The 26515-nt window shown below is 48.9% G+C and overlaps 1 protein-coding gene across 1 annotated transcript in view; it reads left to right on the forward strand.

The window, feature by feature from the left end:
* LOC142559603 (calcyphosin-like protein) overlaps positions 1-26515 on the forward strand; it is a 41487-nt gene that overhangs the window by 7328 nt on the left and 7644 nt on the right. The window contains exons 2-4 of the mRNA XM_075671182.1: positions 1190-1350; positions 16315-16498; positions 20187-20396. Of these exons, the coding sequence (XP_075527297.1) occupies positions 1202-1350; positions 16315-16498; positions 20187-20396 (543 nt within the window). The 5' untranslated portion in view covers positions 1190-1201. The remainder of the gene's footprint in view (positions 1-1189; positions 1351-16314; positions 16499-20186; positions 20397-26515) is intronic.

Below are 26515 nucleotides of genomic sequence, written 5' to 3' on the forward strand. Positions count from 1 at the left end.
GACGTGTAGTCGTCGATGTCGCAAGTACCTCAAGAACCATTTAAGAGCTAGTTGTAGTGCGACACGCTGCTTCTGCGTGTAGCTACTTGCGCTGCTGTTCACGACGAGTTCCTGCCCCTGCATGTTGCTAGCATTCCGAGAAACAACTCTCTCGACTGTCCGCTACAGGTTCAGTTTCGAAGTAGTGGTCTTTCGCTGGTTTAAATGTATTTCCTCGTGTATATATGGGCAAATTGAGCAGCCTTACACGTGACAAGAGGCGCAGAGCAATCTAAAACGAACATTTCCCTGACTGTAGTAGTCCACATAATGAGGGGGCAGAAGAGGGGATTAACCTCCCCCCCCTCTTCTCTTTTTCATGACGCACCTGGCGCTTTTTCTGGCACGCCAAGACAGGATGACTGTATTGAGCAACGATTAATAACGTTCCTTTCTCGTGCCTATAAACCGTTATGAACAATCCTTTACATATTGTAAATTTCGTGCAATGGTGATTACGCTCCTGTGCGGTCGTCGGGATCGTTGTTCGTTGCATGAACAATCGTGCTATCGTTATTCATTACACTGTCACGCTCCCGAACAAGCGCAGCTTTCTCACGGATTCGCGGACGCGAGCGCCATCTGGATGGTGTTGTTGCAAGGAACCGAGCGGGCCGCGCCGCTCTACGAATGGTAGAAACGCTGGAAAAGTGGTTTCGTGTTTGAGTTTCCGCGTTGCAGAATTATGTTTTCTGGTATATTCAAATTACAATCCAACGCTGTCATGTCTGTATGTTGTGTTCAGTTCGTACTTTACGATTTTTCTGACGCCTGTTGCTTTGGGGAATTCAATTAGTTCACTAAAGCCTCTGCGCCACTTGGAGGGCTTGCGCGGTTGTGGTTCGGAATGGTTTTTCCCGAAAGCACATCCGACGCCGACGCCCAACTTTTTTTTGCGACGCTAGGCTGTCGCGTTGATAAAGGACAGGAACGGAGCGAAAGAGCGTTGCTTCTCGCTCAAGCTTCCACACGGGCGCGTTATATGCCAAATACTTTGTTATAACGTTGATCGGCTCCAGACAAATGTATTCACTGAGTGTCCTTTGGCTTCGCAGTAGTCCACCTTTACGAAGGATGCTCGCGCTGACGCTCTCGAATACAGTTTTTTTTCTCTTTGTTCTGCACCGCTTCTGGTCGGGTGACCGAACAGAGACGCCGAGCCATGCCTCGACCGGTGTCCGCCCAGACTCGGAACGAGAACGTCATGAAGCTCACGGCTGCCCGGCAACTGCACAACACGTCGGACGCCGTGGAGAAGCTGCGACTCCTGTGCCTTCAGCGGGGCTCGGCCGGAATCATGGGTCTTGGAAAGTAAGTTGGCTCACCCTTCAGAACAGCAGCAGAAGAGAGCAGATACTGGGAACAAACAAACAAAAAATTAAATTAAATTATGGGGTTTTACGTGCCAAAACCACGACCTGGTTATGAGGCACGCCGTAGTGGGGGACTCCGGAAATTTGGACCACCTGGGGTTCTTTAACGTGCATCTCAATCTAAGTACACGGGTGTTTTCAAATTTCGCCCCCATCGAAATGCGGCCGCGAGGCCGGGATTCGATCCCGCGACCTCGCGCTTAGCAGCCCAACATCATAGCCACTAAGCAACCACGGGGGGTAACAAACAAACAAACAAACAAACAAACAAACAAACAAACAAACAAACAAACAAACAAACAAACAAACAAACAAACAAACAAACAAAACAAACAAACAAACAAACGCTTGCTGAAGCTTGTTTATTCAAAGCAACGAATGAATGAAAATGGCAATAAACAAGTTTTAGTAAGCGCTTGTTGTGGCTCGGCATTGTGTGCGAGTCTGCACATGCATGTCGTGATCGCAAATCAGAATGCGTTCTCGATTGAGAGGGTTGTCTTGCGGTGAAACGCAATTATTCGAGGAACACGATTTATGCCACGAAAAATTGCAAGCAGGAAAAAAGCTGGCTCATAAGGACGTCTGCATGGGCCACACGTAAGCGTAGACGATGGAGTAGCGTGTCGAAACTGCGGTAGCAATCTTTTGGTTCGGTGAGATTGGCGACAATGGGTGTACTCCGCGCAGGAGGGAAGACCTTGCATGTTCATTTTGGTACACGCTCGGCAGGGGTAGTTGGAGATCGCTGGAAAAGGCGTTCCCCCTGCGGTAGATATCAAAAAGGCTCGTAATGCCATTCTTGTTGTGAAAATGATTCCATGTAACTCGCTTGCAGTTGAGGTAAAATATTTTTGTTGTAGTCTAAAAGGTTTAAATCTGTTTAGACCATAGGTTTGCAAACTCACTCATGAGCCGACTCATTCAGGCTGTTACACCGAGTGAGTCCGGCTGTGAAGAATTTCGCCGAGTTTCGGTGTAAACTCACTTACGTTCCTGCTGAACTTCTGTGCGTACGCAAAAGACAGTAAAAGTCAAGCTAACGTTGTCCAGTCTTTCACTGGGTACTCACCACAGCACCAACAATGATGATGAAATCATGTTCAAGGGGGAAGGACTCGCCGTGGTTGCTTTAGTGGCTTTGGCATTGCGCTGCTAAGAACGAGGTCGCCGTATCAAATCTCGGCCGTCGGCTGACTCATTTCGAATGGGGGTGAAATGCAAAAAAAAAAGAAAGAAAAAGAAAACGCTCCTGTTTAGGTGCACGTTGAAGAACCCTAGGTGGTCAAAATTAATCCCCTGTTCTCCACCTTTGGAGTGACTCGCAATCGTATGGTGGTATTAGCCCGTAAAACACCTGATTTTTTTTTATCCGACGCAAATGGAACGCGGCGACCGAGAAACGGCGTGTCCAAGTACGTCCGCGACGCTTCAGCTGGTAAACTGGAGGGAGTTACAATTGCGCCGAGCTACGACAACTTGATAACGGCGATAATCTGGTGAAAGCAAAACCGGTCAAAAGGTAAAACAAGGACGCCCAACAGTACAAAGCTATGTTACAATGATAGGTATGTAAGGCTATGGCATAGCGAATGGAGTTTCTGAAACAGCACGATAGTGCGTTTCAGAAAGACTTAATGTGCCGGTCGCCGGATATCAAATGAACAGACATTTTGCATAATTGCAAAGCGTACTTTCCTGTGAGGCAGTTTGTCCCACTTATGGCGGCGTAGTTTGCTTGTATCATTATGTGAAGAAAAAAAATGTAAACGTGCTCTCGTGGTGAACCCAACTACAATAGACAAGTATCAGTATGTGCAGCTGACACTTTGCCTTCTTTTTAACGACAACTAGTGCTGCTATTAGTTGGGCAAATGTGCAGTGCAGAGAAGCGCACTTGCGAATTAGGAAAAAAAAAAGGGTCTACTGGGAGGCGGCTGGCAACACCAGTTCAGTCTCCTTGCGGCATCTCACACAACTTGTAGCATTCGGTAGTGGAATAATTTAGAGTTAAAAAGTTAAAAGAAAGAGTTTGGTTTGGATTAATTCGAATTACCTGGTACGTATGATTATCTGGCAAAATGTACAAGTTCGGGATAACCGCCGCATTCATGTCAGTTAAAAGAGCGTATACCCTAAAAAATTTGTAAATAAGTGTTGGTGGCAGAATTTTACTATGTCGGGGATTTCTACGTTATACAGCCAATCAGTAGACGTCAGCGATGTTTACATCCTGTCTTCGAACACAGCGCTGGCTTAGTGAGCGTATAGCGTTCGACGTAGTTCTGCTTCACAGGTACCTGGGTATCGGAGACAATGCATCATGAAGCGGGTATAAATTTTGGCAGCAAAGTGTAAATAAGGATATCAGGAATCAAACAGAGTGACCGTGTAGACGGACGATATTAAATGTGGCGCCACGCCGCCGTGGAACTTGCGATTAAACCGCCGAGCATTCCTTCGGCAATTATCTGCAATCTATGCCAAGTTCGTCCCGCAACCACCGGTGTCCCCCGTTTGCTCAGTGTGTGTTCCTTTCATAACGTGATTGAAGCGCCATCTGGTAATATTTCGCGAAAGCAATAGTTAGTATATACAGCAGTCCTACTAGCCTCATAACATTAAAAGAAATACTACACTCGTAGACAAAAAAAAAAGCAAGTGCAGAAGTTCGGTGCCATATGCGAAAAAAAAGTATATTTGATTCCGCAAGATGTTGCGTATTTATTGAATTTTCGTAGACCTTTCTCTGTGGGACGCTGTTAACAAACACCTATATGGAGTGCGAAATTACAACGGTTCCGAAAGACAACCGTTCGTTTGGCACCACGTGATTGGTCAGAATCGCGTGTCTCTGCTGACTGACGAGAGCGCCATTCGGATCAATCACACGAGGCCAAGCAAACGGCTTGCTTCAGCAAACCGTTGTAAGATCGCGCTTTAACTTTGTATAGTCGCAGCTAGAATGATCTGCGCCACAAATGTTTGTGAATGACAGAGGAAAATCTTATCCACCCCACGATCGCATGCGCAGCTACAAAGGCTACAAACAGCTGCAAACATTTAATCTTCATAGACGGTAGATATGTCTATGAAGTGTATTCATGCACTTATGAAATATTCACGTAATGGCGACCGAAATTTTGGTCGTCGGCTACGTTGGTTCTATAAGTTTGTGTCGCTGTGCGCATAAAGGACGGGTTCCGAATGAAAAATCTATCGTCGACCTTATTTGCATTGTGTCGGAATAAGTCTTGCCTTGAACTAGGCTAGCACAAAAATCGTAAGAAGTTTGGTTAGACATTCGTAAGCAAGCGCTTACAACGACAATTATACGTTAAAATCGTAACACTTGGTAGGTGTGCAACAGGTTGCGTTCATCATCATCATCAGCCTAGTTACGCCCACTGCAGGGCAAAGGCCTCTCCCATACTACCCCGGTCATGTACTAATTGTGGCCATGTTGTCCCTGCAAACGTCTTAATGTCATCCGCCCACCTAACTTTCTGCCGCCCCCTGCTACGCTTCCCTTCCCTTGGAATCCAGTCCGTAACCCTTAATGACCATCGGTTATCTTCCCTCCTCATTACATGTCCAGCCCATGCCCATTTCTTTTTCTTGATTTCAACTAAGATGTCATTTACCCGCTGTTTGGATCGGACTGCTGGTACGATCTGTTGTTGGGAACTCGGCGCTGACGCCCGTGGTTGTACCTGGGTCGCAAGCCCCAAGGGTAGCGTTGGCCTGGCGGCCTGGGGTACAACTGGAAGCATCCGAAGGTCCCGGCAAAGCATGAGTCGACTGGTAACAACGAAACAACTTGTTTATTTTAACATCGCAAAGAGTTGGCGGTCAGGTTTGACCGAAGTAGAGAGACGGGAGAGCACTTCACTCAACAGAAGAAATCGGAGCCCTCCTTTTGGCGTCCGGGGGCAGCTGTTTTTATACTCTCGCAGTTGAGGGCAAGAAGGAACCCCTCAAAAGACGAGCACGTGAATGTACAATGGGCTAATGGTGACGCACACTGTCGTAGCGATGCCGTAGCACCATGTCGAGCACGATCTCGTAGCACCCTGTCGTGGCGCTGCCGGTCGGACACAATGACTGTAATGAGAGGGTGGTCCCTGCTTTGGCATCGCCTGTTTCGGGCACAATGACTGGAACGAGATCCCTGCTTTGGCATCGCCTGTTTCGGGCACAATGACTGGAATGAGATCCCTGCTTTGGCATCGCCTGTTTCGGGCACAATGACTGGAATGAGATCCCTGCTTTGGCATCGCCTGTTTCGGGCACAATGACTGGAATGCGAGGATGATCCCTAGGCGGTCGCATCGCCGCAGTCGCGCCTGGAAACACCTGGCGATGAGTGTTGCGGCGACGACGATCGGGCCAAAATGTCTGCCGCCCCGCCGCAGTCGCGCCGGCAAAACCACGTGTCGCAGGCGAAACGCAACAGACCGCCCCGCCGGGGGAAGGAGATCCCGATGGACAGGGGACTGCATCCGCTGTCCGGAGGGATGTCGCTCGATGATGCTCATAACCGAAGTCGGGCGTCCCTCGACGTTTCTTGAGCGCAGCGCACAGAGAAGGCCTCGTTCTCTCGTTCAGGTTCGCACGGGACACTGCAAAGTGACTTCGGGAGAGTTCACATTTTTGTTCTCGTTCCCGGCAAGCGTTAGAACTACGCTGAAACTCAACCGCTCAGTCAGCAAGCACGGCACAACCCTCACTAAGCCCTGCCAGGCTCTTTCCCCTTTTTATACCACTGCCTAGTTCCTTACAGTAGTCTAGCATCACTCAGAACGCGTCCACATATTGAAAAATTGCACTAGAAAGCATATCATCACTTTGAAACACTAAACAAAAGCAATATGTTAAAAAAAAATCCTGCCTCAGGAAGAAAAACATCAGTAACAAACAATTTTGAGGCTGATTCCTACGTTAGGGGCTTCGACTTAAGCCATCGGCGTTACCGTTGAGACTCCCCTTTTTGTAACGCACCTCAAAGGAATATTGTTGTAAAGCGAGGCTCCAGCGCAGGAGGCGGCCATTTTTGGGAGAGATGGTCTGCAGCCATTGGAGAGGGCAGTGATCCGTCTCAATGATAAACCTCGAGCCGGCTAGATAGCATGACAATTTCTGAACGGCCCACACGAGACACGCACACTCTTTCTCGGTGGCGCTATACGCCTGCTCACGACTGGTCAGCTTACGACTAGCATACAGGACGGGGTGTTCTACTTCTCCATTTTCCCGTTGGCACAGTACAACGCCCATGCCTCGCTCACTAGCATCGCACTGAACAATGAACCCTTTTGTATAGTCTGGCGATCGTAGCACAGGCTGGCTTGTTAGGGCACTCTTTAGGGCGCTAAAAGCTCTTTCCTTGGTCTCGTCCCAGACGACTGTTTGAGGCTCTGTCTTTCTTAGAGCATCCGTCAGGGGAGCCGCGATATCAGAGTACCTAGGGATGTACCTCTGATAGTAGCCGGCGACACCCAAGAACGACCGAATATCGGTCTTGGTGCGCGGTTGCGGAAAGTCTCGCACAGCGGCCACTTTTATTTCAGAGGGGCGGCGACGACCCTGACCAATCACGTGACCGAGGTAGACAACCTCGGCCTGTGCTAACTGGCACTTAGGAGCCTTGACTGTCAAGCCCGCTTCGCGCAGGCGGGTTAGCACTGCCCGCAAGTGTGTCATATGCTCAGACCAGGATGCGGAGAATATCGCTACGTCGTCTAGATACGGTAAAGCGAATTCTTGCTGTCCCCGCAACACTTTATCGATGAGACTTGAAAAACAGTATGGCGCGTTCTTCAAACCAAAACTCAACACTTTAGGACGGAATGTTCCCATTGGTGAAATGAACGCCGCATACCTACTAGCCTCTTCTGTAAGTGGAACCTGCCAATAACCCCTGACAAGATCTAGGGTGGAAATAAACTGAGCGCTACTAACTTTCTCAAGGCGCTCCTCGATGTTAGGGATCGGATAAATTTGATCCTTAGTGATGGAATTAAGCCTGCGGTAGTCGACGCAAGGACGAGGTTCCTTGCCCGGTACCTCAACTAAAATCAAAGGGGAGGTATAATCACTCTCACCTGCCTCAATAACACCGAGCTGTAGCATTTTCTTTACCTCAGCCTCCATAATATCGCTCTGGCGGGGTGACACCCGATACGCCTTGGATCGTACTGGCTCTGTGGAGGTAAGTTCTATATCATGAGTAAGTACAGAAGTCCTACCAGGCCTCTCAGAGAACAGACCTTGAAACTCTTGTAATAGCTGGTGTAGTTCGGTTTTCTGCTCGGGCGACAGCGGTGCTTTACTGATAAGGTCACTAATGACTTGACCGGTGTCTTCCCTGTTCGTCACTGAGCCTAGTCCCGGAAGCTCGACCGGAAGCTCTTCAGGAACGTTTACCATCATGCACACCACTGCTTCCCTTTGTCTATAAGGTTTGAGCAGATTACAGTGGTAAACTTGCTGTGCTTTCCGCTTTCCTGGCAGACTTACCACGTAGCTAACGTCCGACAGTTTCTGAACAATTCGTGCTGGGCCCTCCCACTGCACGTCTAGTTTGTTGTTTAGCGATGTGCGCAATATCATGACCTCATCGCCAACCTCAAAACGACGGGCCCTGGCTGTCCGATCATAATAAACCTTGGCCCTCTGCTGGGCCTTTGTCATTGCTTCACCTGACAACTCCTGTGCCCTTCTTAAGCGTTCGAGGAGCTTAAGTACGTACTCCACCACGACTGGGTCGTCGCCCCTACCTTCCCATGATTCTCGAAGCATGCGAAGCGGAGATCGAAGCGAGCGACCGTACACCAGTTCAGCTGGCGAAAACCCCGTAGCCGCATGCGGCGCGGTCCTTAAAGCAAACATCACCCCAGGCAGACCCAGCTCCCAGTCAGTTCGATGTTCAAAACACAACGCTCTCAACACGCGCTTCATGACGGAGTGGAGCTTCTCAACGGAATTCGACTGTGGGTGGTACACTGAGCTGTGTAACAGCTTTACCCCACACCTTTCGAGAAAAGTTGTCGTCAAAGCGCTAGTAAACACTGTGCCCTGATCTGATTGGATTTCCGCAGGAAAACCAACTCGCGCAAATATGGACAGTAGTGCATTAACTATCTCAACTGAGCTGAGTTCTTTAAGCGGCACTGCTTCAGGGAACTTTGTCGCTGGGCAGATCACAGTCAAAATGTGTCTGTACCCCATGGCTGTTACCGGCAGAGGTCCCACAGTATCAATAACGAGCCGTCTAAAAGGCTCCGTAATGATAGGTACCAATTTCAACGGCGCCCTCGATTTGTCCCCTGGTTTGCCCACCCGCTGACAAGTGTCACATGTCCTCACGAAATGGTCTGCGTCCCGAAAACACCCTGGCCAATAGTACTCTTGCAAGAGACGGTCCTTAGTTTTCTTAACTCCTAGGTGTCCGGACCACGAACCCCCATGTGACAAGCGCAACAGATCCTGACGATAGCATTGAGGCACGACCAGCTGATCGAACTCCACTCCTCGGCGGTCTAGATACTTCCGGTACAGGACTCCACCTCTTTCCACAAAACGCGCAGTTTTCCTGGCGATACCTTCTTTGACATTGCAGCGAATGTTTTCTAGGCTGCCATCCTTCTTTTGCTCGGCTATCAAAGCCGACCGGCTGACTTTTAGCAACCTATCAAGTCCGTCTGACGTAGGCGCGATGAGCAAATCAGTAGATAGCTCTTCTAACTTTCCCGAATCGGGATTTTCCTCTCCAGTATCTGGCGCCTTCAACGCTACAGACTCAATTTTATTCTGTTCGGGCGTGCTCTGAATATCAGCTTGCTGCGCCTCTGACCCTTTTTCGTTGTTTGATAACGTCGGCCCCGCAACTACCGCCTTTGCAGCGAGCTCCCGAACCTTCGACCTGGTTAAGGCCTGAACACTAGCTTCACCAAACAAAAGCCCCTTCTCGCGCAGGAGGTGATCGGACCTGTTTGAAAATAGGTACGGGTACTGGGGTGGCAGCATAGATGACACTGCCGCCTCCGTCTCAAGCGCTCCGAAAGGTCCTTCAATAAGCACTTTTGCTACCGGCAGACACACGCTATGAGCTTCCACGGCTTGCTTGATCCATGCGCACTCGCCCGTGAACATATGGGGTTCTACGTAAGACGGGTGAACTACATCCATCGTAGCTGCGGAATCGCGAAGCACTCGGCACTCTTTCCCGTTCACGAGGAGGTCTCGCATGTAAGGCTCGAGAAGCTTCATGTTCTCGTCCGTGCTGCCTATTGAAAAAAACACAACTTTTGGTGTTGTTTCCGGACACTGCGCCGAAAAGTGACCCGGCTTCTGGCACGTATAACAAACGCCCGCTCGCCTCATCTCGAACCGCTTTCTGCGTTCGGCTTCGGCTGCCGTCTCTTTACGTTTGGTCGGATTGCTTTCACTCGCATCCTCACTACGCGTGTCCCCCTTAAATCTCATGGGCGTGAACCTTGGCCTCTCAGACTTGGAGCCAAATTCACCCTTTTGACCGTCCTTAGCTCCGCGAGCTCGACGCGTCACAAACTCCTCGGCTAGCTCAGCGGCTCTAGCCACCGTACTCACGTCTGGCCTATCCAAGACCCAGTATCGCACGTTCTCCGGTAACCGACTATAAAACTGTTCTAGCCCGAAGCACTGCAGAACTTTATCGTGGTCACCAAACGCTTTCTCTTCTTTGAGCCACTCCTGCATGTTCGACATAAGCCTATACGCAAACTCTGTATATGACTCACTTCTGCCTTTCTCATTTTCCCGAAACTTCCGACGGAACGCCTCCGCAGACAGCCGGTACTTTTTTAGAAGACTCGATTTCACTGTGTCGAAATCCTCTGCCTCCTCTCTATCCAAGCGAGCGACTACGTCGGCCGCCTCGCCGGGTAACAAAGTGAGCAAGCGCTGTGGCCACGTTTCCCGAGAGAACCCCTGCTTCTCGCACGTTCGCTCAAAGTTAACCAGGAACAAACCAATGTCCTCTCCAAGCTTAAACGGCCGCATCAGGTCAGTCATTTTGAACAATACGCGTTCTCCTGCACCGTGTGCCTGACTTCCATTACGAGCGCGTTCCATCTCTACCTCGAGACGCTTCATTTCCAAAGCGTGTTGACGCTCTTCTTTCTCTTTCTGTTCTTTAAGTTCGCGCTCCTGTTTCTCTTTTTGGCTCTCTAAGTTCGCGCTCATGTCTCTCTTTTTGCTCTTTAAGTTCGCGCTCCTGTCTTTTTGACCTCTCCTCAATAGTCTCAAGGCATTCCGACAGCTCGTCATCCTCAGCCTCTAACTCAAGAATAGCCTTTAGCAGTTCTGGTTTTCTGAGTTTGTCCGAGACATCCAGACCCAACTCTCTTGCAAGCTCCAACAATTTCGGTTTGCGCAACGACTTCAAATCCATGGCTGCTCTGAATGCTGCTTTCTCTACTGCTTACTATTGTCTTGCCGCAAACTAACCCGGCAGCAACGACAACCACAATTACCAGCTCTGTTTCTGACCCTAACAAAAGCCTGGCAAAGCTCAGAAGAAGAAAGTCCCGCACTCACCAAACCTCGCAGGCAGGAATTCCGCGCAGTCGTTCCGCTGCAGGCAACCAGTCGTCACACAGGGCTCGTTGCACTGCTCCCGGATCGTCGTTGAGCTGCTCAGCATACTGTCAACTGCATCTCTTTGCTGCTGGCCTCCGTTGTCGCGATCTCACCGCTGGCAGACAGTTGTTTGAAGTCGGAGGTGATCTCACCGCTGCCAACCAGATGTTTGGATCGGACTGCTGGTACGATCTGTTGTTGGGAACTCGGCGCTGACGCCCGTGGTTGTACCTGGGTCGCAAGCCCCAAGGGTAGCGTTGGCCTGGCGGCCTGGGGTACAACTGGAAGCATCCGAAGGTCCCGGCAAAGCATGAGTCGACTGGTAACAACGAAACAACTTGTTTATTTTAACATCGCAAAGAGTTGGCGGTCAGGTTTGACCGAAGTAGAGAGACGGGAGAGCACTTCACTCAACAGAAGAAATCGGAGCCCTCCTTTTGGCGTCCGGGGGCAGCTGTTTTTATACTCTCGCAGTTGAGGGCAAGAAGGAACCCCTCAAAAGACGAGCACGTGAATGTACAATGGGCTAATGGTGACGCACACTGTCGTAGCGATGCCGTAGCACCATGTCGAGCACGATCTCGTAGCACCCTGTCGTGGCGCTGCCGGTCGGACACAATGACTGTAATGAGAGGGTGGTCCCTGCTTTGGCATCGCCTGTTTCGGGCACAATGACTGGAACGAGATCCCTGCTTTGGCATCGCCTGTTTCGGGCACAATGACTGGAATGAGATCCCTGCTTTGGCATCGCCTGTTTCGGGCACAATGACTGGAATGAGATCCCTGCTTTGGCATCGCCTGTTTCGGGCACAATGACTGGAATGCGAGGATGATCCCTAGGCGGTCGCATCGCCGCAGTCGCGCCTGGAAACACCTGGCGATGAGTGTTGCGGCGACGACGATCGGGCCAAAATGTCTGCCGCCCCGCCGCAGTCGCGCCGGCAAAACCACGTGTCGCAGGCGAAACGCAACACCGCGTTTGTTGCCTCACCCAATCTGCTCTTTTCTTATCCCTTAACGTTACACCCATCACTCTTCTTTCCATAGCTCGTTGCGTCGTCCTCAATTTCAGCAGAACCCTTTTCGTAAGCCTCCAGGTTTCTGCCCCATATGTGAGTACTGGTAACACACAGCTGTTATACACTTTCCTTTTGAGGGATAGTGGCAACCTGCTGTTCATGATTTGAGAATGCCTGCCAAACGCACCCCAGCCCATTCTTATTCTTCTGGTTATTTCAGTCTCATGATCCGGATCCGTGGTCACTACCTGCCCTAAGTAGATGTATTCCCTTACCACTTCCAGTGCCTCGCTACCTATCGTAAACTGCTGTTCTCTTCCGAGACTGTTAAACATTACTTTAGTTTTCTGCAGATTAATTTTCAGACCCACCCTTCTGCTTTGCCTCTCCAGGTCAGTGAGCATGCATTGCAATTGGTCTCCTGAGTTACTAAGCAAGGCAATATCATCAGCGAATCGGAAGTTGCTAAAGTATTCTCCATCAACTTTTATCCCCAATTCTTCCCACTCCAGGTCTCTGAATACCTCCTGTAAACATGCTGTGAATAGCATTGGAGAGATCGTATCTCCCTGTCTGACGCCTTTCTTTACTGGGATTTTGTTGCTTTCTTTGTGGAGGACTACGGTGGCTGTGGAGCCGCTATAGATATCTTCCAGTATTTTTACATATGGCTCATTTACACCCTGATTCCGTAATGCCTCCATGACTGCTGAGGTTTCGACTGAATCAAACGCTTTCTCGTAATGAATGAAAGCTATATATAAGGGTTAGTTATATTCTGCACATTTCTCTATCACTTGATTGATAGCGTGAATATGGTCTATTGTTGAGTAGCCTTTACGGAATCCTGCCTGGTCCTTTGGTTGACAGAAGTCTAAGGTGTTCCTGATTCTATTTGCGATTACCTTAGTAAATACTTTGTAGGCAACGGACAGTAAGCTGATCGGTCTATAATTTTTCAAGTCTTTGGCGTCCCCTTTCTTAAGGATTAGGATTATGTTAGCGTTCTTCCAAGATTCCGGTACGCTCGAGGTTATGAGGCATTGCGTATACAGGGTGGCCAGTTTCTCTAGAACAATCTGACCACCATCCTTCAACAAATCTGCTGTTACCTGATCCTCCCCAGCTGCCTTCCCCCTTTGCATAGCTCCTAAGGCTTTCTTTACTTCTTCTGGCGTTACCTGTGGGATTTCGAATTCCTCTAGGCTATTCTCTCTTCCACTATCGTCGTGGGTGCCACTGGTACTGTATAGATCTCTATAGAACTCCTCAGCCACTTGAACTATCTCATCCATATTAGTAACGATGTTGCCGGCTTTGTCTCTTAACGCACACATCTGATTCTTGCCTATTCCTAGTTTCTTCTTCACTGTTTTTAGGCTTCCTCCGTTCCTGAGAGCCTGTTCAATTCTATCCATATTATAGTTCCTGATGTCCGCAGTCTTACGCTTGTTGATTAGCTTAGAAAGTTCTGCCAGTTCTATTCTAGCTGTAGGGTTAGAGGCATTCATACATTGGCGTTTCTTGATCAGATCTTTCGTCTCCTGCGATAGCTTACTGGTTTCCTGTCTAACGGCGTTACCACCGACTTCTATTGCGCACTCCTTAATGATGCCCATGAGATTGTCGTTCATTGCTTCAACACTAAGGTCCTCTTCCTGAGTTAAAGCCGAATACCTGTTCTGTAGCTTGATCCGGAATTCCTCTAGTTTCCCTCTTACCGCTAACTCATTGATTGGCTTCTTGTGTACCAGTTTCTTCCGTTCCCTCCTCAAGTCTAGGCTAATTCGAGTTCTTACAATCCTATGGTCACTGCAGCGTACCTTGCCGAGCACGTCTACATCTTGTATGATGCCAGGGTTCGCGCAGAGTATGAAGTCGATTTCATTTCTAGTCTCACCATTCGGGCTCCTCCACGTCCACTTTCGGCTAACCCGCTTGCGGAAAAAGGTATTCATTATCCGCATATTATTCTGTTCTGCAAACTCTTCTAATAACTCTCCTCTGCTATTCCTAGAGCATATGCCATATTCCCCCACTGACTTGTCTCCAGCCTGCTGCTTGCCTACCCTGGCATTGAAGTCGCCCATCAGTATAGTGTATTTTGTTTTGACTTTACCCATCGCCGATTCCACGTCTTCATAAAAGCTTTCGACTTCCTGGTCATCATGACTGCATGTAGGGGCATAGACTTGTACCACCTTCAATTTGTACCTCTTATTAAGTTTCACAACAAGGCCTGCCACCCTCTCGTTAATGCTATAGAATTCCTGTATGTTACCAGCTATTTCCTTATTAATCAGGAATCCGACTCCTAGTTCTCGTCTCTCCGCTAAGCCCCGGTAGCACAGTACGTGCCCGCTTTTTAGCACTGTATATGCTTCTTTTGTCCTCCTAACCTCACTGAGCCCTATTATATCCCATTTACTACCCTCTAATTCCTCCAATAACACTGCTAGACTCGCCTCACTAGATAGCGTTCTAACGTTAAACGTTGCCAGGTTCAGATTCCAATGGCGGCCTGTCCAGAGCCAGGTATTCTTAGCACCCTCTGCAGCGTCACAGATCTGACCGCCGCCGTGGTCAGTTGCTTCGCGGCTGCTGGGGACTGAGGGCCGGGGTTTGATTGTTGTATTCATATAGGAGGTTGTGGCCAAGTACTGCACCAGGGTGGCCAATCCTGCTCTGGTGAGAGAGTGCGTTACCGGTTCCGGTCACCGGGATCAGGCCGCACTCCAGGCCTGTTTGTGCAATTTTCTCAACTCACTTTTTTTTTTGTATTTTCCGGTGGAGAATTGCGCGGCACCGGGATTAGAACCACGGTCCTCTTGCACGGGATGCGGATACTCTACCGCCCCCGCAGGAGTTAAAAAATTAAATTATGGGGTTTTGCGTGACAAAACGACTTTCTGATTATGAAGCACGCCGTAGTGGAGGACTCCGGAAATTTTGACCACCTGGGGTTCTTTAACGTGCACCTAATTCTAAGTACACGGGTGTTTTCGCATTTCGCCCCCATCGGAATGCGGCCGCCGTGGCCGGGGTCCGATCCCGCGACCTCGTGCTCAGCAGTCTAACACCATAGCCACTGAGCAACCACGGTGGGTCCCGCAGGAGTTGTGCGCCTCGTTTTACCTACAGTAGTGCCCTATTTCATCAGTCAAGGTGGACCAATCTGAGCTCGGTTATACCGCACGGATGGCACTCGGCTGGAGAACCTGGTATTTATGACCTGCACATGTGTGGCCATATATAATTGACCATATATATCTTTTTTTTTTGAAGGCGGGTTCCCGTACAGTGATAAAATAAAGGAAAAGACAGGTTGCGTTACATGCCCGTAAAGTTCTACACGCTTTAGGAAAACCTGTACGCAATAGAAAAAAAAAAACATGTTGCAACCTTAATGGTGCTGGTTTGTACCATGTCTAATAGCCATATCTTTTAAGTCTGTAAAATATTATTCAGGCCACTGATCCGTACCGTACAATAGTAGAGATCAGCGATCCTGGCCGATAGCAACCGCAAACCGCACCACCGAATACTTTGACCACCAGGTGCGCTCCAAAAATATCTGACGCGACAGCTCGGGAACGATACTTGTTAAAATTTAATTCACTCGCTTTTCGTGTTGTCTGTCGCTACTATACTGATGCTTACTTGCCACAAAACGTCGCCAAAGAAAAAAGAAACAATTGGTCCCAATCAACGATTACATTTTACTCTTTCACAGTGAGGGCGTAGTCATATGACAAACCAATGTACAAAAGCTTTCACCCTGTACTGCATAAAAAAGGGCATTGTCGGCCTGTACATTATCTCTCGAACGATGGCGGCCACACTGTAAAATAATGTACACCCTTAAATGTGACAAATGGTGTAAATGCGGCAATAACTCCCACCCTTAGGTTGTCGGTTATATAAATCATACCCTAAGGGTGTGAGTTATGGACATATTTACACACCTTTTCACTTTAAGGGGTGTAAATTATCTTACAGTGCAGGCTTACATGTGCTTTCGTTTTGCGTGCTGCTTTCGTTTTGCGTGCTGGGGCCTTACCAAGGGCCTGCACCGCGACAAGGCCTCACGTGGTCGTGTCGCAGGCACGCCCACTTGGTGCTCGTAGCCGGCACGTCTCGAACTGCAGCGGCTACGGCTACCACTACAGGCAGTCCTGGCGCAGTCCGCAACCGGCCGCTGGACCACTCCACGCAAGCGTCATTCGTACATGTGCGCGCGCTTTTCGTTTCGCTCGTTTCAGGGTGTTCCGCCGGATGGACGACAACGGCAGCGGCGACTTGTCTCGCGACGAGTTCATCAAAGGGTTGGACGACTCCGGCATGGCGCCGTTTCTCGAGGCCGAGGACTACGAGAAGCTGTTCGAGATGTTCGACGCCGACAACTCCGGGGCGATCAAGTTCGACGAGTTCATTCGCACAATCAGAGTAAGAGGCTGTCGCTGACGTGTGCAGGAAAGAAAGAACGCTCCGTTACGGTTCGCAGCGAATTCGCGGTCGTAGCTGTAGCCCCTAGCTCGATGGCTCGAGTGTTTGTCCTTCCTCGCATTCTCCTATAATCTCACGTATTTGTAATCTATCATTCCGAGAGACGGGATCCGAGATGCGGGATCCGGTTCGTGTTAAGGAACTCGTCGCTCGAGAAAAAAAGTCGAAGGCCTGCGCGGCACACGCAACAGATCACAGGGCAAGCTGGATGAGCGCCTCCATAGGAGCTCCATTTTCGGCGGCACGCAACCAGAGGGTTCGTATACCTTGCGAGGAGGCGCCGCACCACCAAGGAGCAAACCCAGGCATCGTGAGTACGCGGCGCACGTGTCACGTCCACTGACCCGCAGCACGATACGATGCCGTTGATGATGATGACGATCATTTATTTGCATCCCCTTTGAAACTGTGCCGTGACGAATAGTCGCCTAGCCTGCTTGAGTTGACTAGGTCCAGCTACACGCGACATGCAACTGCTACGTGCAACTGCTACGTGTCGACGCGACGCGGCGCGCGTCTCACGTCGCGCGACAAGCAGCACGGTGCGATGCAAATGATGATGATTTATTGGCATCCTCGTTGGAACGGGGCGGTGACAAACAGTTTACTAGTCCGCTTGATTTAATCAGATATGTCACACATGCTTTCCATTCTCGGATTTTTTTAATACATCTCCTTAATCTTCTTTTCTAAGATGCAGTCATGCGTGACGTCAAGCCTGTGTTCAACCAGAGAACGTACGTTGAGAGATCAGGTTGCAAACTGGTGGGGCTGATCGAGCAGTGCAAAACAATGTTACACGATTGTGTCAAAGCGATGTTGTTTGAGTCTGTAGAATTCGTCACACAGTGCTCGTTCGGGGTTTTCGGCGCGGCAAAACGTAAAATCGTCTATGTTTTTTTTTTTCTTTTATGTAAAAGCCACCAAGTGGCTCGACTCGTCAGTGTCTTCGCGGCGAAGCTCCCGGGCCGCATTTTCGGCTCGCCGCACGTGAAGTTGCTCGCGTAGAAGCTGTCGTGCCTCATTTTCGGCAGCACGCATATACTTGAGGGTCTCGGCGGTGAACCTGTCGGCCCGCATTTTCAGCAGCGCGCACTACAGAGTCTTCGCGGCGAAGTCCTTCTTATTTTACGTTCTTTTCTCGAGAACGAACTAACCTGTCCGGCCGACGTCGACGGTGACCTGCGGCTCGTGCTGCTCTCTGCACAGTGATTCGCTGAGCCCGACGTTGCCTGGTTGCAGCCGCGCGCGTAGATATACGAGTGGCTCCGCTATCAGTGGTTCGTACCTTGCGAGGAGGCGCCATAACGCGTTGCGAAGTGGTAATACAGGTAGCGAGGCTAAGCGGCGCACACGTCACGTTTCTCCATGCGTGTCACGATGCGATGCAAGTGAAAACTTGAGGGCCCAAAGCACTCAGTCCGCAGACACAGTTACAGGAACGGCCTGTTTAGATGTTGATGTAGAGCCCTGGACGTTAGTGGCACATACCCACTCTGGCCAAGAAGCGGGTAGTTGTTGTTGTTGTTGTTGTTGTTGTTGATGATGATGATTATGATGATGATGATGATGATGATGATGATGATGATGATGAGGAGGAGGAGGAGGAGGAGGAGGAGGAAGAAGATGTGGTTCCATAATACCGCGCGCTATTCACTTCTTCTTGTTCGCTATGTTTCTTCTAAATGGCGATGTGTCTTCTTTCTGTCATTGTCCCTGCCGCACTACAGAGGCGGCATTTTCCTCCCTTTCAAAGGACTCATCGTCCCGACGTGAAAGTTAAGCGCGTGCATGCAGGAAACGCGAATCACTTGGACAAGTATGGCTTCGTACGCACCATGATACGTAACTGCAATGCAAAGTGAGCACGTGTCGACGCTATACGCGACGCGCCTGTGACATCGCGTGACTCCTCGCGCGCTAGGCGATAGCTGCGACGGACATCGGACAGCCGCCGCGGCGGCGGACGCCTCGCCAACCGAAACGGCTATCGGAAAGAGCCAATGAGAGGCTACACTGTAAAAAAAAAAAATTAAAATAAAAAGTAGAAGTGCGCCGACAACTTATACTTTCGCTTTACATAGTTTGCATTTGGTTCGCTAGGGTACGCGTACGAGGTCGTCTCAGCGCATCGTAATAGAATGCCAAGATATTGACCCAACAAGAGTCCTAGGGAACGCCCACCTTCCAGAAGTGCTGGGATTCGAAACGGACGAAAGCATCAACTGGTTAGCAGTCGAGATAAGCAAGATGCTTTTACAATATCGCTAAAGAAAAGCACGGAACATATTGATAGAACCGACTTGGAGTCGTTAGAAGCACAATGTAAAGGTAGAGGTTTTAATGAAGCGAGCATAGATCCAGTAGAGTGAGGCAAAATGCAAGACTACTATACATATATGTGATACCTGATTAGCACAAGCAGTCTATGTGACTAGGCCGCTGCCCGGTTTTAAATGTATGCCAAAGAAATCACCCCCACTAACAAAAGACATTGTAATGATGGGCAGTACATGTATATGCCTGAACTTTGTCCTTCTGGCTTCAGACGGCATTGCAGTTCTTTTTGCAAATTGGCCAGTTGCTACAAAACATTGCGGTACAAGTGTGACGACTCGCAATGATTATGCACGAGCGAATGAACTCGTTGTATAATTTTATTCTCACATCATGCCGTGCGGTATTCACTAGTAGGAAAAGCTACGTATTATGCGAATGTCCGCAGTGAAAGTAATAGATTTTGAGAAGGCGCAATACCTTTTTGTATTGGGTGAGCGTCACGTATTTGCTTTTTTTTGTAACTGTTTTATAGGCGTATATTATAAGGCGTGCTCGAATTAAAAACAAAACACTGGCGCATAAAGGTTCATGTTGTCGCATAGTTCAAACTGTACGTGAAGAAACCCATAGAGCCACTAAAGCAGTAACCGCTGCATGGATGATGTGCGGTTAGCCATTTGAATCCATTTACCCAGCGGCATTCTACTTTGTTCCCATTGCGGTCATTGCAGTTAGAAACGGCCTATCAGCTCCTGCTTCCACCTCGCGGCAACTAGATGCATGCTACTCCACGGAACATAATACTTAAAAATAAATCTATATGAAGTATCTATGTTCGCAGATACATTTAATAACTTTTTTTACCAGTCTTGCCTCCATGACATGTTATCGTGCAGGGTTTCTGACACTGTAGCATTGTTCGACCAGTTTTAACATTGAGATTAAATTTCGGGAACGATTGAAGAGGGCTAGCCGGGTGACTATAAGACGCGCCGACATCTATATACGTACTGTACATTAATGAAAAACATCAGGGTGCGCAATCATACAGGGAGTTTTTTTTTTACTCCTGTTTTCCTTTCATGTCATACATTGAACCGGGTGATAAAGTTTGCTCAACGTCGTATTAGCCAACGACGAATGACAAAAAGGAAGAAAAGACAAAAATATATGAGAAGTTTCAACGCCAGATAGTTCCCCGATTGCGTTGCTGCGTTGCTAGATTCTCAACATGTGCGTCAGTCTTCTCACCCTGAAACATTTAGGAGTCTTCTCGCTAGCAGCCACAAGCTGTACGAAGGTGAGCCCAGTCTTATAAAATGCGTTTCACCGCGTGTCGCTACCGCAGCCCAAAATGAGTCCCAGCCGAGAGGCGTTGGTGGCCAAGGCGTTCCAGAAGCTGGACCGTTCGGGCGACGGCCAGGTGACCTTCGAGGACTTGAAGAGCGTGTACAACGTGCGGAACCACCCCGAGTACTTGAACGGGCAGAAGACGGAGCGAGAGCTGTTGAACAAGTTCCTGGCCACCTTTGAACAAGGGGGCGTCGTCGACGGCGTGGTGAGTGCCTCTGAGTTCTTCGAGAGGCTCCTTTGTGTGTTCTTAGATAAGAAAAAATATATACTATGGGGGGAACCTAAGCAATTCTTACGATGTGCAGATGCAGCAGCTTTGCTTGTCGCTGAGTGTGTCGCTGAGTTATGCCGCTGTACTTGGTGTTTTGCGGCGATATGGTGTTTGCGGCGAAATTGTGTTTTGCGGCGAATGACACAAACGCGTTGTGAAGTACTTATGTAAACCACCGAGCATGTGCCCCCCTCCCCCCTGAACCCCCCTCCTAAAATTTCAGTGTTAGTGTATGCTCTTCCCGAGCGCCCCTCCCCCTCCCTGACCCTCCCCGTCCCGTGCCAAGTGCGTGCCCCCCCCCCCCCCCCCCCACCTCCCCTGACCGAAAAAAAATTAATTCTGGCTGCTCGCGCCACTGCTGGACATAGATAAACACCATACTTTGCTTGAAGTATCCTAAGAATGCTAATCACATTAAAACTACTTTTCTTAAACAAAGACACGAGGACGCAAAATTGCGTCACTGGTTACTATGTTCATGCCGCTTCCTGGGACTTTCGTGTGATCTCGCGGTATTCAAATGCCACCTCACGGTTGCTTTCTCTCGTCTGTGACGACAACGCGGTCTAGGGAAAATTAGGAGTCAATTTCCTCGATAGCCGACGGCAAGAATGCGGTTGAAACATGGCCGCATACAGTTTCACGTTGAACTGACTTCAAATGACGCATGAATCATTTATGTAATAGCTTCTGAGTTAAGGCTAAACCCCATTAGTGCGATTTTGTGCGCGACAGCGACGAGCGACGGTTTCGCGCGACGGATCAGGCCGTCGCTTGAACAGATCGCTCGGTCTTGTCGCGCGATCGCTCGGTTTTGCAAATCTAGAATTCGTCGCTCGTCGCCCGGAAGTGCTATGAGCGACTAGCCAATAGCGCAAAGCCGGAACTGGATGTACATAACTCCAGTACTTCCGATTGTCTCACGGAACGAGCAAACGATTGAATTTTTATAGGTGCAAGGATAAGAACCTACTGCAAGACTTTCAGAAATATTTTATGCTGCTTTTTACAGTAAAATACATCAACTTAAGTTAATAAAGCACGCGTCACGCTAGTTTCGGCGCCTATATTGCTGCCCTCATACCGGCAACACTGGGGAGACGTCGCTCGAAGTCATCGCTCGCATGGGGTGCAACTTGTAGGCGACGAGCGAACGCGACAGCCATCTCCATCGCGTCGCCTGTCGCTGTCGCGTGCAAGATCGCTTGCATGGGGTTTATACTTTAATTTAGAAAATGATTGAATGCGAGAGAGGGAAAGAGAGAGAGGGAAAGAGAGAGAGAAGAAAGGGGAGAAGGCAGGGAAGTTTACCAGGAAGGAAAATTCGGCTTGCTACCATACGCTGGGGAGAGAGCGTAGGGGAGGTAAACAGATAGGGAAGTAGAGAGAGGGAGAGGGAGAGAGAGAAAGGGAGAACAGGCACGCAACCACAGCCGGTCGCTATCACCGCACAATACCACTTCCGGCACTGCAAACACCAGTTCAGGCTACAGCCGCTTGTGCAGGTATGTTTACCTAAAGAACGGCAACAGTGCCTTCATCATGCTCAGTTGCGATAGCTTGTGAGGTCGGCATTGGAAAATTATTTCCTGTGTTGACGATTTCAATCTCTACTGAAGGCGGTGTGCAATGGGCAAGGGGTCCCCAGGCGGTTCAAATATAATCTAAACGAAAGCGGTGAAACTGGCTATAACTTATTTAGTTGTTGCGATTTTCTTGTAGTCTCGCTGATAAACGACCGTAGCCTCTCATTGAATGTTTTATCAAGCCTAGCTTCCTGCATTAATTTCTAAAGGAGGCTAGTGCCTACAGGAGTTGAAAGTGCATGATGGTCCGGTGGGCATAGGAAATATACGCAGCGCACCTACGTATTTCTTTGAAACTTCGTCCTTTTGGCTTCAGACGGCCTTGTGGTTTCGCAAAATTTATCGTTTTCAAGCAAAGTATTTCGTCATACGTGCAACCACTTGCAAATTACTAGGCATGTAGATGACAGAGGCTAACTGCCTTGCTGCGTTAAAAAAAATTGCGAGCGCTTGGGGATTTAGAGAGATATACGAGGCGTAATAGAGAAGGTCACAAGAACGTGACGAATATATCAGACAAATCTTACGCATATGAATCGTTGTATCCCGATGACAGTGGAACAATCGCAGCGCCAAAGTTTCCCCTAGTAACTTTTTTGTAGGAAACTTTGTGGTATCGAGATCATCCAGCGGGTTCATCCGTTGCCTCGATAATCGCGTCCGAAAAAAAAAACTGCGCTCTTAGAAACGCACGTTCGTCGATTCCGCGGTATACGTTGCGTTCACAAATCCACGCGTACCAACACCGCGACTCGCGAGTAGTGTCGGGGCTTAGAGCCATTGACGCACAATATAAGTCGCGGGTATCTGCCCTATAACTCTGGCGATACACTATATCCGGACACATTGAACCTTCGCCGCACGGGGTGCAAAATCTGGGTACTATAGACAGCCTTTGGGACGCGGCGTTGCCCGTTTCCGAGAACGATGACCCGGCCGGTGCCTTTTCTTTTTTTTTTTTCGTTGCTTTTCAGCTATTAAAGGGTCGACGGCAGCAGAATGTGCCTGCTTATCGAAGCACTCCCCTTGTTCTTGTGTCTGGAACGGGAACAAGTGTCGAAAAAAATTGATAAACGAATAAATTGAAGAAAAAGTAAAGTAATATGTTCACTGCTATCGTATTGTGATGTAGCAACCAGTGGAATCGTCTTCGAGCTTGGGCATAGAATGAAAAGAGATTTACGACGTCGGGAAGGTCGTATATGTTTTTTTTTATTTTGAAACTGTGAATTCAGCGTGGGGCGTCTCGATACACAAATTCTCGAGGCACCCTTTATGACTAACGAAAGCTAACACAGCGCATGCTTTCGTTGTACCGAGGCACGCTGCATGTGTCAAAGAAATGCACGCAAGTTTGATGCTGGTTATTCACTCTGCACTCTGAAAACGGTTGCACCCTTTGGGGTGTTTATTTGTCCCACAAAAATAATCATCTGCCTTGCTTGCGTTTTCTTTCTTGATAACTCGGCGCTCGCTACTTTCCTGTCGGGAATCCTGTGTCACATTGATAACGCGCAAGCCGTTCGTGATTTGGAAGTACCGGGCTCGCAGCGTTAAAGAAAGGAAACGCGGGCAACGCAGATGACGATTATTGTTGTGGGACAAGATAAGCCCAAAAGGGTCTGTTTTTTAAGAGTGTGAAAAAATGACCGCCTTGGAGCTTATCGTGTCCCCAAACCGTAATTGTTATCTGTCTTGCGGGCCTTTTCTTTTTTTTTTAACGGTGCGCGCCCGGTGCTTGCTGATCGTGAACGGCATACGCGTTATCAGCGGGATACAGCATTCTTGACGGGAAAGTGTAACGAGCACAAAATTTTTAACGAAGGAAACGTAAGCAAGACAGATGACGATTATTGTTTTCGGGACAGGATACGTCCCAAAGGGTGTAAACGTTTTTAGAGTGTTCATTCTTTAAAAAGGTTGCACTCCCCATTCCCCTCCCCGCGTGTAGGGTAACAAACCGGACTCAGTCTCGTTAACATCCCTGCCTTTCCTTCTTCCCTTTTCTCTCTCTCTCTCTCTCTCTTGCACCCTTTGGGGCTTAACTTGTCCCACAACGATAACCGTCATCTGCGTTGCTTGCGCTTCCTCTCATGAAAACTTGGCGCTCGCTACTTTCCCGTCGAGAACGCTATGTCACGCTGATAATGCACAAGCCGCGTTCCTGACTTGGAAGTATACTGGGCTCGCAGCGTCAAAGGAAGGAAATGCGGGCAAGACAGATCACGATTACTGTTGTGGGACAGGGCAAGCCCCAAAGAACTGTAAACTTTTTGAGAGCGTTGTGTCGAAATTACTCTCCTAAAGGGGCGTGCACTTTTCAGTAGCCTACATGGCAAACAAGTTCACAATCGTTATCGCCATCATATTTGTATGCCACTCTAGCACAAAAGCCGTCACCCATCGATCTTCAGTTGTCCGTTTTATTGCGCCAGCCGACACCATCCAAAACGTATTGTCGGACTGGTTTGGCTTGTCATGGCTTGCAAATGTCACCAGAGAACGCGGAGGACAAGAGCGTTGTGATCATCCCCTTGTCTCCTCTCTTTCCTTTCGTGTTCTCCGTCACCGTTTGCAAGCAATGATGTCATGTCCTACTACGCCCGCGAATTTCTTAATTTCATCACACCACCTAATTATCTTCCATCCTCGACCGCCCCCCCCCCCCCCCGCACCTCCTCTGGGCCCCCGTTCTGTAACATTAAATAGACCACTGGTCACACTCCCTACGCATTACATGGCCTACCCAGCTCCATTTTTTTTTCCTTTTATAGTCAACTGGAATATCGGCTACCCCCGTGTGTTCTCTAATCCACACCGCTGTCTCCTTATGTGTGAACGTTACGGCTAAGAGTTTTGCTTTATCGCTCGTTGCGTGGCCCTTAGCTTCTTCACAAGCTTCATTGTTAACCTCCAAGTTTCTGCCCCACACGTTAGTACCAGTATGGTGCAATGGTTGTGCTCTTTTTTTCGTTTCTAGGATACCGGTAAGCTGTCGGTAACGACATTGTAATGCCTGCCGCTTGAACTCCAACCCATTTTTCTTCTCCTGTAAATTTGCTTCTCGAATCTCCTTCTCGAATTTACTTGTTTATATCACGACAACAATAGTGGCGCCTTAATCATTGCTGTACTGAACGCTGTAAAGTAAAAAAAATAAATTCTTGGGTTTTATATGCCAAAACTATGATCTGATTATGAGGCAAGCCGTAGTGCGTGTGTGTGTGTATGTGTGTGTGTGTGTGTGTGTGCGCGTGCGTGCGTGCGTGCGTGCGCGTGCGTGCGTGCGTGCGTGCGTGCGTGCGTGCGTGTGTGTGTGTGTGTGTGCGTGTGTGTGTGTGTGTGTGTGTGTGTGTGTGTGTGTGTGTGTGTGTGTGTGCGGGGGGGGGAGGGGGGTGGGGAGGGGATTCCGGGTTAGTTTCCACCGCTTGGGGTTCTTTAACGTGCCCCCGATGCGCAGTACACGGGTGGTGTTGCATTCTGGTCCCCCATCGAATGCCAGCCGCCGCGTCCGGGATTTTTGATGCCGCGACCTCGTGCTCAGCAGTGCAACGCCAAAGCCACTAAGCAAGCACGGTGGTTGCTGTTAAATCCTTCTCGAATTTACGGGTACAGTGCGAGCAAAACGCTTTCGTCAGTGGGCTTGGCGTATTGTTCTTGTTCTTCTTCTTTTCCTTTTGCTGTCTGACTTTATTTTGGGGGGGGGGGGGAAGGAGGGGGAGTATTTTCTTAAAACGTCCGCATCCTTAAGTGATTCAGGAATGTAAAGAAGGGCATGTTTTTTTTTTTCAGTTTCTGTTTTTCTTACTTGTCGGTCTTTTTTTTTCTGCAGTTCATGCTTTATAGTGGCTCTAATACTGCAAGAGTGGTTTATTTTTATAATGCGATAACGGAGAAGTCGGCGTTACGACGATGCTCCTATATGAATCTCTGTCTTTAGATTATGCTATACTGACGATTGTAGGTGGTTAACTGGCACACAGAAGCGTGCACAACGAATTTCAGAAACGGGCGCGTATGACCGCGTATTCACGAAAAAGAAAAGAGAACACACCCGTTCCAATTGGTGCCCTCCAAAGCAAGGCTATAAAAAAAAATGGATTAGGTATTAGGATTAGGTAAATGGTTAGAAATGGGCTGCCAGTTAAATAGAACGCAAATTAATGCTCGCTAATGTTGAAGGATGAGACTAAACTGGGCCGCCAATGCGCGAGACGGTTTGAACTGTGAAGCATTTCGGTGGGTCACAGGGAAGAATCCACACGAACTTAAAGAACTTGTTCTAAGCAGATGTCATCAGCGTTCGTGCGTTTCATGGTGTCACCAGTAGTCGAAAACGACACAGTGATGCACGTAACAACAACGACTGCTACAAGGCGGGCATTAACTTCTGCCACTAGTCGCTAACCTGCCCTTTGCTGCCGCCTGTTCAGTAGTGTAATTACAGCAAATTATCGTCAGTAAGAA

The sequence above is a fragment of the Dermacentor variabilis genome, chromosome 10 (assembly GCF_050947875.1).
Source record: "Dermacentor variabilis isolate Ectoservices chromosome 10, ASM5094787v1, whole genome shotgun sequence".
NCBI classification, from domain to species: Eukaryota; Metazoa; Arthropoda; class Arachnida; order Ixodida; family Ixodidae; genus Dermacentor; species Dermacentor variabilis.